Raw genomic sequence first — 19076 nt, forward strand, 5'->3', positions numbered from 1 at the left:
AGTTAAGGCAGAAGATGACCCTGCAAGAGAGTCTGTACCCCTCTCACAGGGAATCCTTTTTAGTTAATTTAAAAAATGTGTCCAAAGTACACCAAGTTTGTGAACTAACAGTATCTCATGGCAATGAGTTCCAAGTTAACTGTGCTCTATTAAAAGGAAAACATATTTTACCATTAAGTGAGTTAAGAATAAGGTCAAATGCACTAAATGCATTCTCCCATCTGCTCCTCTTCACAATTCTCTAATGGTTGTACCACTGTCTCCCCTCCCCCTTTTTCTACAGAGTTCATTATCATTTATACAACAGAAGTTTTTTTTTTCTTTTCTATTAGACTGAATATATAAAAACTCAGTGTGAATTAGAAAATCTTAATTTCAGAAGTCTTTAACACTTAACACAGAAAGGGAATGAAGGCTGAAGCTGCTTAACTGTCCTCAAACTGTTGTGTATTGGGAACAGAGATGATTCAAAAAGCAACTTCTTAAAACAAGATTTATTGGCACAAACATACATGTTACAAATGTCTACAATATTCTTGGAAAATACATTCACCACTTCAAAAAAAATCACTGTCCACAGAACAGTACAGTAATATCAAACTTTGTAAGTCACACAATTTTAGCATCAAAATGCATGCATTCATAATTTATAAATGGAATTCCACTGACCTCCAGGTAAAGCACTTTAAGAAATTTCCTGGTCTACACAACATTATTTTTCCTCCTCTGGTAGCTCTAATAAGATGCAAATGGAATATTTTCTATAGAGGCACAAATCACAATTTCTTGCTCAGTACAGCTGAGTTTACCAGGTGAGAGTTGCTGTTCTCAGCACAGACTTTCAGATCCTTTCTGAGTGCATTATGACACAGCTTAACACTACTGTGGGGCCTTTCAAATGATGCAATTAAAGGTTTGGCGTGGAGTTTAGTTTTTAAAAGGGCAACTGAAAACTTATTTCTGGTTATTCCTATCAGAACAAGTAAAACTTGAAGAATTAAAGAGGAAAGAGGTAGAAGAAAGGTTTCTGTTTTGCATTGCCATTCCAGCAGCATTTGAAAGAGGGTTGGCATTGCTAAGGTGACTCATGAGGAAAAATAGTAATCTTAGTAAATCCTCTTCTTTCTTTGGTGCCAGTGTAGTAACTTAGGAGCCAGTCGAGGTTTTGTCACTGATCTCAGACAGTACAGAAACAGACTTTACCAGTTGTCCTGAATCTGATCCTATGCTATTGATGACCTCAGCTTCAGTGTTAGAGTAGCAGGCTTCACATACACAGAGGGGAGAGAGTGTACTGATACACCCAACTTGCTCAGGTCTGGCTTAGTCCAATGTAAATGAAGAAGAAAGAAGAGTTCTTCATGTCAATAGTGGAAGCTCTGTGAAAAATGGAGGTTGCACTTCCTCCCACTAGATCTGAATTTGACTCTAATCAGATCAGTGCACCAAAAAAAAGGCAAAAACATAAACTGCATACGCTTACAAAGGTGCTTGCTGCACTTTTATCAACCTTGATAGGGCAGAGAATATATGAAATGGCAGAATTCGCTGTGGAATCACCATCATTGGAGACTTTCAAAACTCATCACGACAAACCCTGTGCAACCTGATCCAACCTCAAAAGTGGCCCTGCTTCAAGCAGGAGATTGGACTAGATAAACCCCAGGGGTCCTTTCCAACCTAATTTTTCTATCATTCAAAGGAAAGGCTTTTCCTCTCCTGAATTAGCACATAGCACAGATTCCATATCAGACCTGGATTTAGTAAAGACAAATGAGAGGGGTTTTTTGTTGTCTTAAACAGAGAAAGGAAATTCTCTATATGCTTTAAGCACAACTTTGAAGATGCTTCCAGAACAGGGCATGCTTTGCTCTTCACTAAGGCCAGAGAGTGTGAAATACTCAACCATCTGTCCATTTTAAGTCTACAGTGCTGAAGTGATTAGAGAGCACCTCCAGAGGCTGCTTTTCTGTGTTAAGACTCAGGCATAAGTCATTAAGGAAAATACTAATTAGCTGGCTACAGACTCATTTCCTGCAATGACTAAAACAAGTTTACAAGAAGAGTTTGTACATTGCCACTAAGAGAACTTTTTTGTGCTGCAAAACAAACTAAAGGTTGCTTCACAGGAGATACTTGCTATGTCTCATCTCTTTCATACTTGGAAAGAGAACATATCACCCTAATGGCAAATGCCTGTCTACATATATAAGCACTTCTTTAGGAAAGGGGGAGGAAAAAAGTATAGGAGTTGTCAAATAAAAAATTAACCTCTACAACAGTTGGTGTTTCCTCCTCAAAATGTATTTTTTCAACAGACAAAGGATGTTTTTAAGCCCTGCTCTTGAGTAGGAGGTACTAATTTCTATTATTTCAGTAGTGCTGATACACATAATGTGACTAATATTTTACCACGTATGTGGTCGGGGGAGGAAGGATTTTTCAGTTACAAGACAAAGTAATGATGTTTTTATGACAAGTAGAGGGCTATCAGTAACATTTTATTGTGCAGACCTGGGAGTGTGTCTTAGCTACATTAGCATTTTATTTTATTTCCAATTTGGGGAAAAAGCAAATGGAACATAGATTGAACTTAGCATTTCTAATATGAAAAAAAAATATTTCATTGATAAATAGGCTTTGGAAGCTAATTATTCAATTTTTTGTATAGCTGCTAATTGCTTAAATAATAGAGAAAAAATACTTAAATAAGTAATGGTTAAACTGTATACCCATGGCATTTAATATACATTTCTACTTTTATTCAGAATCTTTTTTCTCCTTTTAAGTTTCATGAAAGGCTGAACTTGCATTATTTAGTACCCTGTAGCTTGCTAGTGGCACAGTAGCCATGCTGACCACTGAATTTTCAGGTCCAGCCAATACTACTGTGATTAATGGAAAAATTGTTGTAACCTTTCAGGTTTACACTATAAATATTAATACTGAACTTCTGAAAACAATCTTGCATTGTGCATCTATGAACTTGTGGCTCCATTATATGCACTATCCCAAACATTGATCTTACAAAGAAAACAGCAGCAGCTGCCATTATTTACTCTTACTTTAAGCAAACCTGCAGCTTATCAGAGGCAGAAACTAATTTCAAAGGATAGATTATAATATTGAGACTTCTTAATTCTTTTAAACTCTTTTCATTACAAAAGCTCAGACCACCACCCCGCGTTCACATATACATGTCAGGAATGTAATGGATTCAGCAAAATGATTTTCCGTCCTCTCCTTAGACCATTTATCGGTGGACAAGCATAGATACTAGAGTGGAACAAGGGCAAGCAAAATAATCATGCTGTGTCAAAAAGATTTCATTACTGGCAGACTAAAGTGCTATACAACAAAGTGGGCATTCAGTATGTATCTTACTGCACCAAGCACTCTGGAGCCCTTATTTAATTGAAGTTCTTGACCACTTCTGCAGCTGACAACAGCAGCATGTCTTTGGATGGTACACCCCAAATGACATGCTCTGCAAAAAATACTAGATCACCCTTCCTACATGTATCATCTCCTGTGTATTCAAGAAAAAAATGCAAGGAAGTAAATTCAACTACCATTTATCATAGTTCATTTTAAGTAGTAGTCCACATGCACTTCTATAGACTAGCATTGCTTAGTTTTAACATACGAAAGGTGCTCTTAGGTGTAGCCACTTATAAAAAGGAGTTTACTGAATGTTGGCTATATTTCACTTAAACCATTTCTCAATTCACTATCTTGTCATTATCACACTATCCTTATTTGCTGTTTCCTCTCTTTTCCATCAAAATTGATGAAATTACTGTTACAGAAAACGTTAAATACATTTAATTAAAATTGCAGTGTTACAATTAGTTTAGCAAAAATGCTAAAATGTCTAGCAGTGAGAAGCCTCCTTCTGTATCTTATCATTGTTAACCAAATTAAGATCCAGGAGTCATATTCTGCCTCCAGTGTTCTCATCCCATCAGTAGAGGCTGCTTTGAGGACAGCAGGGCATTATGGGGAGGAGGTTCTACTCCACTCAGGCCTGCCTCAGCTCTGATGGAGGTCAACAATAACAATATGGCAGAAGGCAGGGAGTCAATTCAGGGGGCAGCAGAACTACCCTAGCTCCAATACACTATGTTCCAAAGACACTACGCTCCAACAACACAAAGGCTTTCTAAAAGAATGAAGAGACACTTGAAGAATAATGGAGAAGCCAGCCACTGTGAGAAGAGCTAAAGAATGGAGAAACTTTTTTCATAATTATCTTTGTTGTTCTTCTCTATGATATTTTCTCTTTATGAACAAGTGTTTTGCCCTTTTAAACTTCTAGCACATGGCTTCTTTGGTTGAATAGGGTGTTATGTATGAACCACAAGGCTGTATTCATGTTTTAAACCAGTACAGGTTATGATTTTTGCTTTGGAGAGTTAGCAGATGTGATACAGTCATGACAGAATGAGGTTACTGCAGAAATGACTCATTGTTGAATAATCAAGTGTTTACTCTACGAAAACGGCATGTAACCAGACTGCCACAGTTTTTCTGCTTTATTGTAAGATGTAGCTTTTAAATGTCAGTGCATCAGGAAGAAAGGTAAACTCCTTGGGTGGCTCAGATCTCTTGTTATGCGTGTGTTTAAAGGCAGACAGTCTTCTGGTTTTCAATAGAGAATAAAAGCTACTGAGAACATCAATGGAGCCATACATTAATGAAATAAGGAGAGGAAATTAGCTGAAGAGGAAAACAAAATCCTTTCTTGAAGTGGAATAGAGAAGTTTCTGAAGGAGACCAGATGAAGAAAAAATAATTGATGTGAGGTTCTGGTTTGAGTGTTTCATATATCCCAATTTAGTATGCCTCCTGAAAATAATGTCACCAACTGAGAAATCTTCAGTCAATTCTTTTTCTATATACAATTCATTTTTTTCAAACTACATTCTTCAGCCTTTTTGATTTTGCTTTTAAAGAAGGTAATTTGAGGGTGCTTGTGCTTTCTCTTGCATGAAGAAACACAGGCTCAAATGTATCTCACCTAGCAAGAGGGACCTAACTCAGGTGAGAGGAATAACTGGCTGGAAGAGCATCTCACTCTTCTGACTACACAGGGGGCCCAAAGGTTATGATCTGTTACAGGTCTGAAGTTCAGATCAAGTCATGAATCCAGACAAAAGAGACTTTGATCTCTTTGAGGCCTTTCTCCAATACTCACTGTGTACATTGGGAGCAAGCCCAATCCCTTATATGGCTACTGGTTTAGCCCTCTTCCCTGTTTAAAGGGCGGGAGAAGCAGGGTTGTGATATAAATCCTGGACCACACCCAAGTGCTCTCCAATTTCTTTGCGAAGGTCTAGCGCCAACATGTGCGATCCAGACGCTGTCATAAAAAAATAATAGATTATACATAGTCCCACTGGGTGGATAACGTCCCATGGACTAGAGAAAAACCCACTCTATAAGAGCATGAAGAAGAATTTAGTAACATCTGAGCTACTAAGAGTTCCTGAAGTTTGAGTCTTCCATAGTAGATGCACCTCTGAGGAGCAGACATCATTGTTTTACAGGTATGCTCTAACACGGATGTCAAGCAATGAACTTACTTGCTCTTAAGAGGTAAAAATCCATTGTATTCAGACAAGATGTAGCTCAGCTGGTCAAAAAGTTAAAGTTATGTAAAGCCCTGTTAGAGGACCAGTGACAGAAATAAGACACAGAAGAATTTCAAAAGCTTTTGCTACCCAGACAAATACATAGCAGATTGTGGCTGCTCTAATTAATTCCTTGCACAGTTAATACTGTCCTGTTCTTCTGTCATTGTGGGTGTTTAAGTCACCTATTGGAGATCACTATTTAAAAAGAAAACAGCCAAGTAACTATTTTACTTGCCTGAACTGTTCCTGGGGCTAACCTCACGCAGGTTCCAATAGAATTAAAGTGCCAGCTTTAAAAATTGAACTGACTACACTTCTAAATCACTTCTTGTCCTACAGACCCTAGGTTACATTCAGAATCTTTATCAGATTCTCCCCTCCTCCTTCTAGTAATATTGGATTATGTTGGACTATGTTGGATTGACTGTGCTGTTACATAATGTCAAGTGAAAACAGGTCAAGTGTCCCTGTTTGGGCTTCCGTGCTACTTGCTCCTGCAAGTTCTGTGTACCAATTTTTTAGGTTTAAAGCCACGTTTATGTTATTGCAAGGTCAGCTAAATTAGAAGGAAGAAGGTATAATGCCTAAGCAGGACCTTACTAGCCTGTGGATAGTGGATGCAAATAACACTTCTTCAACCTCAGAAGCTGACGTGCATTCATTGGCAATCCAAACAGCAGCAGTGGTACTAACACAGACCAGCTCCTAACCATCCCATTTCAGCTATGCTGTTTCTGAATGGCATATCATGCTAGCATCCTAGCTGTACAGCTGTAGCCCAGAAATCAGTGGAAAAATAAGTGCTTCTTATAAGGATAGACTATGCAAATCTCAAACAATATCTAACTCTGGCTAAAGCAATAAAAATCCTTGCTTCCAGCCAGAGAAGTCTTCAGTTCAGTCCCCAAGTTGGCAGTCAGAAAGCAATCAGCTTGCAGTCCCCCGAGGGTTTGCCGGGGTGTGGTAAAAGGAAGCCCTTTTGTGCCTTTTTACCAGCCCAAGCCTAGGCAGTAGTTAGGATGAAGAGTAGTAGTTAAAATTCTACCCAGTAATTGAAATTCTAATCAATGCTAACTAAAGAAGAATGCGTTGGCCTTTTCATAGGAAATTTACAAGTAGGCAGCTGTGACTATGCATGGACATTTTAAATGTAGAGGCAGTGAGTGGAAAGCAATCAATCCTGGCTTCAACACAAATAACATCTCCAACTGTGTTGATATAGATTGTCCTCTGTACCAATCTGCATATAGGTGATGGTGTTGCACAATCTATGACCCTGAGCAATCCTGTATTACTATATTCTCCTTGCAGAAGAATTATTAACCCTCTGCAGGAGCAGTCCAACTCTGGGTCTGTACATCAGGGAAGGACATACTTGTTCATGGCTCCTGGGCTGAATTAGAAATGTTACATGGCTTATCTTTACCAATTGCAACCAACCAGCACAGCACAACTAGCAAATGTTGAGCATTCACAAGCACACTACATGCAAGCTACTTATAAGAGCTAAACACATTAATTTAGTATATTTCATTAGCACACAGGAGAAAATTGTCTCTTCACAAACATTTTATAACCCACACAAGGCTAGGTTTCTTGACTAAACTCTTCCTTGCAAATTCTCACCAACATTTATCAGTTATCCTCATTAGTTACTGTTTTGGGGAGAACAAGTACATTCCACAACCACAAGTTTCTCTTCCCAACTCTCCCCTAAAGCTCCCACTTTGATTGTTAACTTGCTTGATATACCTAACCTAGGAGGATGTAAACTTTGCATCTTTATAGCAGTTTCATTACAGTTTCGTTTGGAAACTGCATCTTTGTAGCTAGAGGATTCAAACTCTTTTATGTGTATTTGCAGACATATCAGCTAAGTAGTTAGTTCGGACTCTGATAGAAGGCACCGTCTACATCAAGGATCTGTATCAGCATGTAACCTTACTGATCATACCATCTCCAGTGAAAGCTATCTTCATCTCATGAGTCCTTTCAGCATTCCCGTAGAGAAGCCCTGTGAGGATTGAGCCATTCTCAACATGGGTGAGGGTGGCAGGGTCTCACTCTTACGAGGCAATTCCTTCATATCAGCTAGCCAAATATCTTAGTAGTTTAAAAAGGGTCCTGAAGTTGGACAGCTTATTCCTTTTCCAGCAAAGGCTCACTTATATGTAGCGTTCAGTTATGGCACCTCATGGAGTCAGGCCCTTAATGACGTCAGAATTTTCTGTCTGGCCCAGGAGGATTTTAGAATTGTTGATGTACTCACTCCGCTGAAGGACTGAAGTGAACAGGGCATACCATGAAGTCCAGTAGCACACTAATAACTTTGAAAGTTTCATTAAGACTGTGGCCACCTACTACTTAACGATATGAACCAGCAAATATGAATATGAAGTAATAAATATATAGGGAAAAAATGCAACTGGAACCATTCAAATGATCATTGCTTATCCTCTCTGCAAAATTCTAGTTAAGCACAATTTGTATATGCATCCACTGCAATGAACTGGTCTGGGTCTCTGTTTTTTTGATCTAAGACAATGTTAAGAGAAATGCTCCAGAGCCCTAATTAAATTGCAGACAAAAAGAACAAATAACTTTTTTTTTTAATTCTACAAATTCATCTTAGAAATTCTGAAGGAGTTATTCTAAAAAGACCCTTTCAGAATTTCCTGGCTCAAAATTTGATAATTTTTAGTTTGGTTAACTATGACTAACCTATTCAGTGTTTAAAAAATTAAACCCAAGGAATTCAACATTTGGGAGAAATCCTACAACAGCAGCATACAAGAACTTTCTCTCAAACTGCAATATATATCATTTCTTTTAATTACATCAACTGTTAGTTTAAACTATTTGAGTATGCAAAATATCTCAGCTGAGCACTGTACAAAGACGACACTATAGTTTATGAACTATACACACACAAATTAAATTTTTAAGAAGCCTAACACCACCACCACTTTGGACCAATGTTTCTCTGCCTTCCTCTTTTCCAGGAAAGCTTTGCTAGGCACCCTTCCCTTTCTTGGCTTCTCTCCACTGTTCCCTCTATTTACCCATACCTTTTTCTTTCTGATTTTTGAATAGTCCTCACAGTTGGGACCATTTCTGCAAAATGGTGCAGAGGTGGCTTCCTACAATTATGCAGGGAAGCCACAAACATCACCAAAGTTCTTCATGTGCTTTAAGTTAGGGCCATAAGTACTGGGGACTAGCATTCAAGGGAGTCCCATGAAGTCTGACAAACAGTGCCTTGAGTTTTTAGCAAGAGTCTGTATCTTGGACATTTATGATGCTTGTATTACCATTTTTGCATTTCATTGGACTTTTTCAAGATCGTGCTAGCTAATGCTTTTTTGGTTGTCATACATTTTTCTTTCTGGCTTTTGTATTGAGGCCATCCTGGTGGTACAGAACACCCCGTAAGGAAAAATTTAAATCCTTAACAGATGATAATCCAGTCCTATTTATTTTCTGCAGGCAATGTTTTTATGCTTGGACACTACAACTAATCTCAAAAAGTCTATGTTTGGTTGGCTAAGTTGAAATAAGATGCTTTACATGCATATTTGTAGGTACCACTTTCTTCAATGGGAGTGGCAGATACTCACTACCTCAAAAAGTTACATCTGATGGTGGATTTTGCTATCGAACTTTAGGTGCTTAGATTGAGAATTTTGGCCCCAATGTTTGCTGCAACCTTAGGTTTGGTTCCAATCCACCTGACAGTGTCCCTTTAAGCAGGAGCTTCCTCATAGCTGCATTCTCTGATTCTGAAATGTTTAGGATGCTTTTCATAAACTACAGTTTCTGAAGGTCAGTGCGTACACATTTTAAGACACAGTGATAATACAGTGTATGGAACTACTTGGCAGTATTTAGCTGGTACAGTTTCTTGTGGAAACAACAGAATTCCAAAACACACCACACCGAATGCTTATGGATTATTACAAGCAAAAATCCCAAGACACCGGGAATTAAAAAGCGGAGTTCAACAAAGGAACACTGATGTCATCGGTTGATTATGAACAAAGTTGTGCCAAGTCTTCCTTCTTCGCTTTTTCAAGTGGAGAAATAAACTGGGAAAGGAAGAAGAACAGGAAAAAAAAAAAGATTACATAAACCAACAGTTATTACAGAGTTACTGTTGCACTTTATCTCACAGAAGCGTGTGCTGTCATAGGATGGTAAACACCTTTAGCACACCTTTGCTAAAAGAACATGACATGTCTGGCACACAGTGTGCCTTCCTGACTGGAACAGGGCTGCTCCTCCCGTATCGAAGGATGTTCAGAGAGGGAACTGGAGTGGAAAGCAGGGGAGACTACAGCTCAAAAGATAGAAAGGATGAGGACTGATGGTGATGTTAGCTGCCATCTCCAGCTCCAGCAACACCTGCAGTCCCACATGTTGCAACTCTTCATTCAGCATGAAGCCAGCCTACTTTTCCAGGGCACTACTACCACGTTTGGTAGGAAGCCTGACTTGGGCCATTTCACCACCCATGGTAGCTTGTTGCTGTGAGGAACTACCCAATTTATCCGCATCTGGAGCCAGCGCTGCATGGAGGGTATGATCTGGTTCCAATTCAAATCAGTGACTGAAGAAGCCATGCAGGCCTTGTCTGTGGCAGCACTTGGATGCTCAATGTCAACAGGATTTAAACATATACTTGAGAGCTACCATAAATAAACACATCATTGAGTTCAATACACAGGGCCCTTCCTGAAGCTGCAACCTTTAGGCACTATTACAGAAAATTGCAAAAAAAAATTTAAGATCCAGAGCTTAAATACATTTAAATGTATTTACTTGCACTAGATCACAAGTATAAACTTGCACTAGATCTCACTATGGTGAGCCATGACCTGGGTTTGATGATGTGACACTCCAGTTTGTGATTAAATACCCTAAACCCAACCTAAGACACGCCAAACCTGATATTTCTGTTTCTAAACTTACCAGGACAGGCATCCAACATTTAAAACCAGGAGGGAAACAATGTTGTTACTTATATATAATTTCAGGCTTAACTTCTAAGGAGAAATTATGACCTATCTTGTCTGCTTGTTACTTACTTGTTAAGATACACATAATGATCAATGCATATATACACAGCAATCAGTTCAATGGCTGCACATCTGTCTTCACAGGGTGCTGCATTAGACTGCAGAACAAAGGCCTGTCTTTCTCTGAAAGCCAGTTGCCTTGAGTACCCAGTTAATATAGTTAATTAATATCTAGCCATTTCACATTCTGCTGTATCAGTGTTACGAAACCCTAGAATTATTCTGGGTCACTCTGGTGCCAGCATTCATAAGACTAATAAACTGCCACATGTATCTCAATCCATTTAGTCATGTTTACAGGTGATTCTGTAAGCCTTCGTTACAGAAGCAACAGAGGAAAATGGAAACATGCCGAATACAAGGCATGTAATTTGAGAGCTGGGAATTAATTCACATCCACAGTCTAGCCTCCTGGTGAATCTCTTCTGGGTTTCCAGCTGGATTGTCTGACTCGAGAAATCTCCCTCTTAGGAGTTAACGCCATATTACAGTTACGTCACATAATGGCTGTTGCTAACACAGAGGTTACATAAATAAAATGATCAGTTCCTGTCATTACAAGATCCCTGGCTCCCAACCAGCACGACTGCTATTATTCATTCATATGCTATCTTTCCCATAACAAGTGTGTGGAATGAGATGATCTTTCGAGACAAGAAATCTGTAAGACTTTGGACCACCTTTTAACAATATTTAGGTATTCAAGATGCAAAGGGGTTTTCAGAAGCACCAACATCTCAAATTCCAGGTGATTTGGTGGGAACTAGGCACCTATATGCTTTTAAAAATTTCATCAGATGCCCATTCACCTGTGGGCCTTCACCCTCTTTCTGTAGGCATGGGGTAATTCAAGCATTACTGTTCTCACTAGAAAACACCAAAAGACTGTGGCATGGGTTGTAATGAAAAGAAGATAGCTGAGACTGCATAAAAATTTATATAAACGTGAAAAGGGAGAGTCTTTAATCCTAGGGAAAGTTATGTAACATGCTAATGTAAAATACATTAAATATCAATAAATTCTACCTGTGTGTCCAGAGAGCTTGCAGTAATTCTTACTATAACAGCATAAAACTAGAAGGGCAATTTCACAAATCAATCACTTTAAATATTTTATATCCATTTTTTGTTTTGTTTTTTAATATATCAACACTTTGTAAGTCACAGAGCTATTGAGATCATAGACAAAGAGAAAATTAATTACTCACTTATAATTATAATGAGAATGATTGCGCATACTACACCAAGGATGATCATCATCTGTAAAAAGAAAGTTATGAGAGGAAAAAAAGAGAAAGTCAGGTTTTCATGAAAGACATTAATCCCTCAGGTTTTTTGCTTTTACTTAGTGGCTCATTCCTTGCACTTTTAATTCTTGCAAAGACTCACCACAACAGACTGGTTAAGGCCCCAGATTTAGTGGCAGTTTTGGGAACCACCAGCAACGGACATAAACTCTTGTCAAAGCTAGCAAGTTCTTGCCCATCAGCTAAGATGCAGTGACAAACCTCGTCCATTTCCAGCAATAAAGGAAAGAAAAAGTAAACTTCTGAAGTAAAATAAGTCCAGAGGTGATTCACACATGGCCATGTACCACTTTATGCCAGCGTAATGTGATCACTTTCCACCACGTTCTCATAGTCAGGAGAGATCTTGACAGCTGGAGATGTCTAATGCCTAGCAGCTAGTTGTGCTGGCTTTGTATACTTGTGCTGTTCAGCAGTAGCCCATGCTAGCCAGCACGGTTTCCAGCGTGTTAGCCTGGAAATAGCTCATCACAAAGGTGAAGGCTGTTCCCATAAGAACAGATATATCAGAGCCAGCTGTGCACAGACCATACCAGCACTGAGTTGTGTGGCGTAGAGGCCCCCATGTGAGACTTGCTGAATGCTAATGAGACCACCAGAGATGCTGCAGTCCAATTCCCATTATTACCCCAGTGAGAATGGAAAAACTAAAAAACAACAATCATGGACAAGTCAAATCAAGGCCTTCATTCCTCCAAACTCATATCTGAAGGACAGAGACAGCCATTGGCTTGCAGGAGATTTATTTATTTTTCCCCCTCCTTCCAGAGTTTGGGAGCCAGAGGAAGGACAGAGGGTTTCTGTTTGTCAGGGTAAAGCAGGAAGGGACAATGAGGAAAGGAGAATGAGGGTAGGTTTGAAGATCTAGTGTCGTGTAGGTCATTGTGGTGACTGCCGTCAGCATGGGTGAACCTAACTCAAATTCTGTGTCTGTAGCTCCAAAAGCCCTGCTTCCTGCACTGTCAGGCAAAGCAACCAGGCAACAGCTAGAAGAGGCCCAGAAGAACTGCTTGGTTGAATTTCTAACCTAGATCCACTTATTTCTAGAGTGTTTGTGTATGTAGTTTACCCAGAATATTTTGCCTTGCTTTGCATTTCATAGCACTGTGGATTGCAGAGACAAAGCAGGCAACAGACTGGTAAGAGATACACGTGAGATTCTCCTTTGGGAACAGGTGGTTTTATTTGGGTGGATGTGAATGATCAGTGGCAAAGATGAGAAGAAATGAAGAGAAATGGAAATTAAGCTGAACTTTTGGCATAGTGTTCATGTGTTGGTGGTGCATGAGTAGAAAGAAGCAAGGATATGAGGTCTTATATGACTAAGTGGAGCTGAAGTTTCTGGGTCCGGAAAACACAAATCCTGGAGGAGGTCTGAAAAAGCAAAGGAGAGTGAGGTTCCCTCTGCTCGTGGGAAAGGATGAAACTTTGAAGACAGCAGAGGAGAGAGCTGATTGATTAAAGTCTTGTTCTATCCTAATCTGCCCCTCTCTAAAAGAGACTGTCATTTCCTCACATCTCACAGCAGTTTATGGAACCAAGTATTTTTTTGGTAGTTTACCATCCTAAAGAAAGATCAAGAGGCTGATTATCTCCCACAAGGAAAAAACTTCTTTTCTCCCACTACTAGAATTCACTACAGGTTCAGGTTTTGTGCTTCACACAGGGAACTGACATGAATTAACATGGAATGCTCTCCCATCCCTATCTGCAGGCACTGACTGAAGCATAAAAATTTGTATCTACATTTTATATACTGCAGATATTATCTAAAGAATAGGTTCTGGTAAAGATCAAAGTTGCTTGACTTATCCCGGAGCCTAGAGAGCAAGACATCTCTTTCTCCCCTTCACAAGAAGAGACCACTTAGAGATGCCATCCTGCAAGCGAAGTCCCATTAAATGCAAGTGAAATTAATGTCTGCCATGAAGTGACTCTTAACAAGAATTTATATTCCTTACCTTGCAATTTTTCCACCAGTATTTTCTCTTCAGTTTGGCTGCACTGGTTTCAAACTGTGAGGCACCTGCTTGCAAAGCATCTGCCCGGTTATCAAGCTCTGATAGCTTCTGGTCTCTTTCTAGCACCTTGTCCACATTCATTCTCATGATGTCTACCACCTGCAAAGGCACAGTCTCATGTTAGATTCCACACACAGTAAAGCTGAAGGTCACCCGTATGTTCACACTCTGGAATATCACATATCATACTGAAACCAGCCATTTGTCGTTATAGTATGTGATGGCAATTACCTGGACAGTGCCTCAAAAACCATGCCATGGAAACAGACACAGTGAGAACAAGATGAACATAGCTATACTGTGCTCAGATGTCCTTAAAGGTAAAAAATAAAAGGACATTATGAAATACTGTAATTAGTTTCATTAAAGCTTTTGGTTTGGTTTTTTTTAGCCTGCAACTAGCCACTTCACTATAGATATAAAAAAACTGGAGACTAGTACCTCTACTATAATTTGATTGACATTTGTCTAGTCATCACTAAGACCAAGCCATTATTTTCCTTATAAATTTAATGTAATTTCCTTACCTGAACTAGAGAAATGGGCTAGATAAAGGCCACTCTAAAGGGAACTGTATGCATTTCCTGACCAAGGAATTCACTCATTTTGCAGATCTTTCTCAGACAAGATGACTTCCCAGCCATAATTTGAAGTCCTGCTTGAAAGTGGAGGAGGAGAAAATTTTACCTGAGAAAATTCAGCCTGAAGAGTAGCAGGGAGCTCACGCCACCTCATTGCATCACCTCCGCGAAAAAAGTGTGCACAGCCAGTACACAATAGGTAAAGCCCATTCATGCATATATTTTACACATTGAGTTAGAGGAAAATCCTCTTCTAGCAAGCCAATAACTCTGAATAGAAATCCTGTACAAATTCATCACTAATGTAAATGTTAGACAGTATACCAAGCTCAGTAAAGTTATGTCCACTTATTCTAGCAGTGAATATGGTTGCTGGTCTGTTATTCTCATACTCTCTAATAAGGAAGTCCACGTTGTTTGTATTTAATATAATTTAACTATTACCTTCAAAAACCCAGAGTTATTTAAATAAGGCATGATTTAAATTCAGTGAGATGAAACTGGTAGTGAAAGAATCTTTGAAAGGACTGGCATAGGGTTAAATGCTGTTCCAAAACTCAGAAGATTTGTTTCACTTGTCTACCAAACCTAAAACAAAAATCAAATGTTTTGGTCAACCCAGATTTTCTTACTTGCTTTTCCAAATCAAAACCTTCCAAGCATTTAACTTCATATCAAATTAAAAACCCTTTTGTTTTCATTTCTCAGCTAGTATTTAGCTGAATTTTGTCTTGGTACAATGTTTCATAGTGAAAATTTTAAACTATTTGAAAATGCTGAAACAAAGTATTTTAACATTTCCAATCCATTCTCTCATTTTTTTTCCCCCAGAATTATTTATTGAATTTAATCCAGCTGCAGTGAAGTCTTGTTGAGATAAGACTGCATTTTTGTCAAATAAATAAATGTTTGCTTAGACTAAAAACAAGATCTGCGCCTTAGGACACTCAGAGAAATCAGAGGGGAAAACCCAACATGGATATAGCTGAAATACTATATCAGCACTGATATAGCATTAAAAATGTCAGTCATTTTACTAACACCAAAAATTTTCTCTTAAGCAAAGTCGTGATCGTGTTGCTGAGTTTTGGCTTTGGGCCTGAAGTGTGGTGCAGAACAGCCAGAGAAGTGTAGTGGTGTGCTGTGGTGTTTGGTGCCACCTATAGATTGCTTTCCCACAAGACATGAAAGAAAAACAACCAGGAAAGATCTAGTAGGAAGGTCAAAGCAATGCTAAACAGATGAGATCCTTAGGTGCTATAAATGTTTCACCCTAGTGACTTCACAGTCCTACAAGCTCAGTGGCATTTTTCTCCTTTGCCTATTCCTGTACTGTGATTTCCCTGTTAAACAAGGATCTACTGACTGCGTGCTATCCACTCAAAACCCCTAGCAACCTCACCCTCCCTCTCAAACTGGAGGCAAAAACCCATGGACTCTGATTATCACCCACATAATCCTCAAATCCAAGAGCTACTCACTGTCCCCTCCTACTGGATAAGAGTTCCTGCCAAAATTACTCCATCATGCTTCCCAAGAAGACAAACTTCCATAGGCTTGAGTGAAAAGTCTCAGAGTACATAGTATCTTAAATGCAAAATGGGGGTTCACTAGCCTCACTGGAGCCATCTCCATTGATCTGCTTGAAGAACCCTATGTATCTGACCTACATCACTTGTTTTAAACAATAACTAGCAATTATTTTTCATCTTCTAGGGACAATTACTTTCGCCATAGGTCACAAGCAATTTACAGCACCATCATGATGTAATATGTTCAGGACAAGAGTTTATTTTATTATTCTGAACCAAGACAAAAGCTGAAATGTAATATTCCTTTCCCCACTGCAGGAGACACCCCACTAATGTCAATGTAGTTAGTGTGATGTGAAAATCAGTGATAATGAGGGAAACTAGGCCTAGAAATTTCTGCAGACATTTCTGCAGCTAGGGGGTGTTCTTGTGAGCAGCTCCGAGCATTAGCAACGGGGAGGCCAGAAAGACCCTGTTTCAGATCTTCAGCAAAGAAAAACTTCTCAAAAAGACAAAGCTCAATTTGACAGGTGTATTTAACTCATCTTAAGAAATGCATTTGAGTTGGATCATCATGAGGTCTTCTCTACTATTTTTAAGGCATACCTGGAGCTTTTGAAAATAGATGCCTTTATGCATATAAATAGCTACTTTCTAATGTGTATTTCATTGAATTGGCATTGAAGAATCACACAAGCCCTGGCCACTTCCCCATGGACAGTAAGCAATTAGTTAGTGAAGTCTTTGTAGGGGTTTAGCAAAACTCTGTACTTGATACCCAGCACACAAATCTGCACAGATGTGCAAGGACACTACAGCTACTACTGTATTGCTGGTACGCTCAGGGACTACACCCATGAGCAGCAGTATGCTCGCTTTTTCCCATTATGACAGCAGTTAGATGAACACTGGCATTACAGCCCAGGTGGTGGGGTAGTCTGTACGCTACAAGAATTTAAGGATTCATGCTGAACAGGCATGTGGTCCTCCAAGACCAACAAAAGGAGTGGGGATATGTTGAAGATGCTGTTATGATATCATGTGTGGGTGTCTGGGGATAAATTGTGATGATTAATTAATAGAGCTCTGGCTAATGAACACAGCCCTCAGCTGTACAAATTCACATGACTTGAATCTATCTATGAGAAGCCGATGGTCTGTCCCTGTGAAACAGCCTGTGAGATTAGTGTCTAACCTTTAGGAATGCAGGAACATGTTAAAAGTGCTGGTTCCACTATGACATTTCCTTCTAGCCTGACTGACTGGGATAAATTCCTGAATTGACACCAATACCCATGTTTATTCTTCAGAAGTGTTACTGGTACAAGGATGTTCATACTCAGCTCTCTCTCATACTATCTGCTTCCTCATAAATACGACCCTTTGGTAAACCTCATTTCCTACATCCACTGCCTTCAGACAAGCAGGAGTTGCTGGATCACTAGGGAGGAAAGAATCTTAAAAAAACAAACAAACAAACACCAACTAGAAAAACCCCACAGCGGTACCTTGTGGTGAGCAACAAATCACCTAGAGCCACTCACCTCATCCACACGGGCTTGTGTCTGCTGCAGCCGTTTGTTACTTGACACATTGGTAGCAGGAGGTGGCCCTGCAGCCCCAGCACTGGTGGGACCCTGGGTAGGAGCTGGAGCAGACCTAGATCAAAACCAGAGAACAAAAAAAGTGACTTCACTTGTTCACTACCTCTTTTCTGGAACAAGTCAGAAGTACGTATCTCTTAAAAGGAGTTACTTTTCCATTGTCTCACACCCCACATTTTCCATTGCCGGATCACAACCCTGGTGTCCCATTCCCTCCCACGCTGCAATTAGTTTTCACACTATTTCTTGATAGGACTGTATCAAACTCTTCCTCTCCCTTGCTGCCTTTTTAAACAGCAAGCACTGCAGACTATCTACCTAACTTAGGCCAACTGCCAAACTGATAACAGGCCTGAATAGCAGGGCAGAGCTTATGTCCCACTAAAGAAACAGACTCTGCTATGGGTGTTTTGTGTTGATGCTATATGAGCCAGGGCTGCAACCCTGCCTTCCTCCTCAGTGTGCTGAATGATGCACTCCTCTGCTCCTTGGTGTTTGGCTAGAAGCTAACCAAGTAAAGGTAAACAAAAGGAGAGGAGAAAGAAATGCAAGAGGAAGTGGGGGTGAGAATTGCAAACAGCATGGGGTTAGTCATCTCAGGCATTCAGCAACGCTTAACCACCCCACTGGTGGTCACCAAATGCCCCACTAGAGCAACTGGCCAGGCTTGAACGTCTGCCACAGACCCTTATTTGCAGCAATGCTGTGAACAGAGCACTGATCTCCTGTGCATCAGCTCTTTACTAAAGCATCAACACAGGCTTTCCCCAGCTTGTTTTAAAACAAAAGACAAAACAAAAGGCCCTTAAAATCCAACAGATCTGGTCTGTCTCAGTACATGAGCTTGTGCAGGCAAGTCACCCTGCCAGCCTGAACAGGGTCCCTCAACCTTAGCCAGTCATTCTTCACACTCACACTTTAACCTGTGATACCTTACCTTTCCTTTCAAGGGACCCCTGTCAGTTCTTCCTGCAGAGAAAGAAAACCCTTCCTCACGCTGCAGAGGAAATCCCTAAGCTTGTGAACTGAAAAACATCACAAATCCCACTCATGCATTACCAATGCCTTCCCACAGTGACAGACTGAGAGAACACAGTGTTTCTCTGTGAATCATTCCCTTTTACGTCCTGGGGTCTGATTAATGCTGCTGGAATTATGGCCCCATTAATACACTGTCAAAGTGCCTAGAAACACTAAAGTTAGTTCCACAAAGGTACCCTAAGCTGCAAAATTCAGTTTGATAGTATCGCCTGTGGTCTGAGATCCCTACAGATAACACTGATCCTCACAGACTCCCAGTGATGGAGCAGCTGTTTGCAG

At 39.8% G+C, this 19076-nt stretch overlaps 1 protein-coding gene across 1 annotated transcript in view; it reads right to left on the minus strand.

Moving 5' to 3' along the window:
* Positions 1 to 479: 479 nt before the first annotated feature.
* Positions 480 to 19076, minus strand: part of LOC104639168 (vesicle-associated membrane protein 2) — a 52821-nt gene continuing 34224 nt past the window's right edge. The window contains exons 2-5 of the mRNA XM_075760938.1: positions 17697 to 17811; positions 13980 to 14138; positions 11920 to 11971; positions 480 to 9721 (exon numbers count right to left, since the gene is read on the minus strand). Of these exons, the coding sequence (XP_075617053.1) occupies positions 9705 to 9721; positions 11920 to 11971; positions 13980 to 14138; positions 17697 to 17811 (343 nt within the window). The 3' untranslated portion in view covers positions 480 to 9704. The remainder of the gene's footprint in view (positions 9722 to 11919; positions 11972 to 13979; positions 14139 to 17696; positions 17812 to 19076) is intronic.

The sequence above is a fragment of the Balearica regulorum genome, chromosome 9, assembly GCF_011004875.1.
Source record: "Balearica regulorum gibbericeps isolate bBalReg1 chromosome 9, bBalReg1.pri, whole genome shotgun sequence".
Classification (NCBI taxonomy): Eukaryota; Metazoa; Chordata; class Aves; order Gruiformes; family Gruidae; genus Balearica; species Balearica regulorum.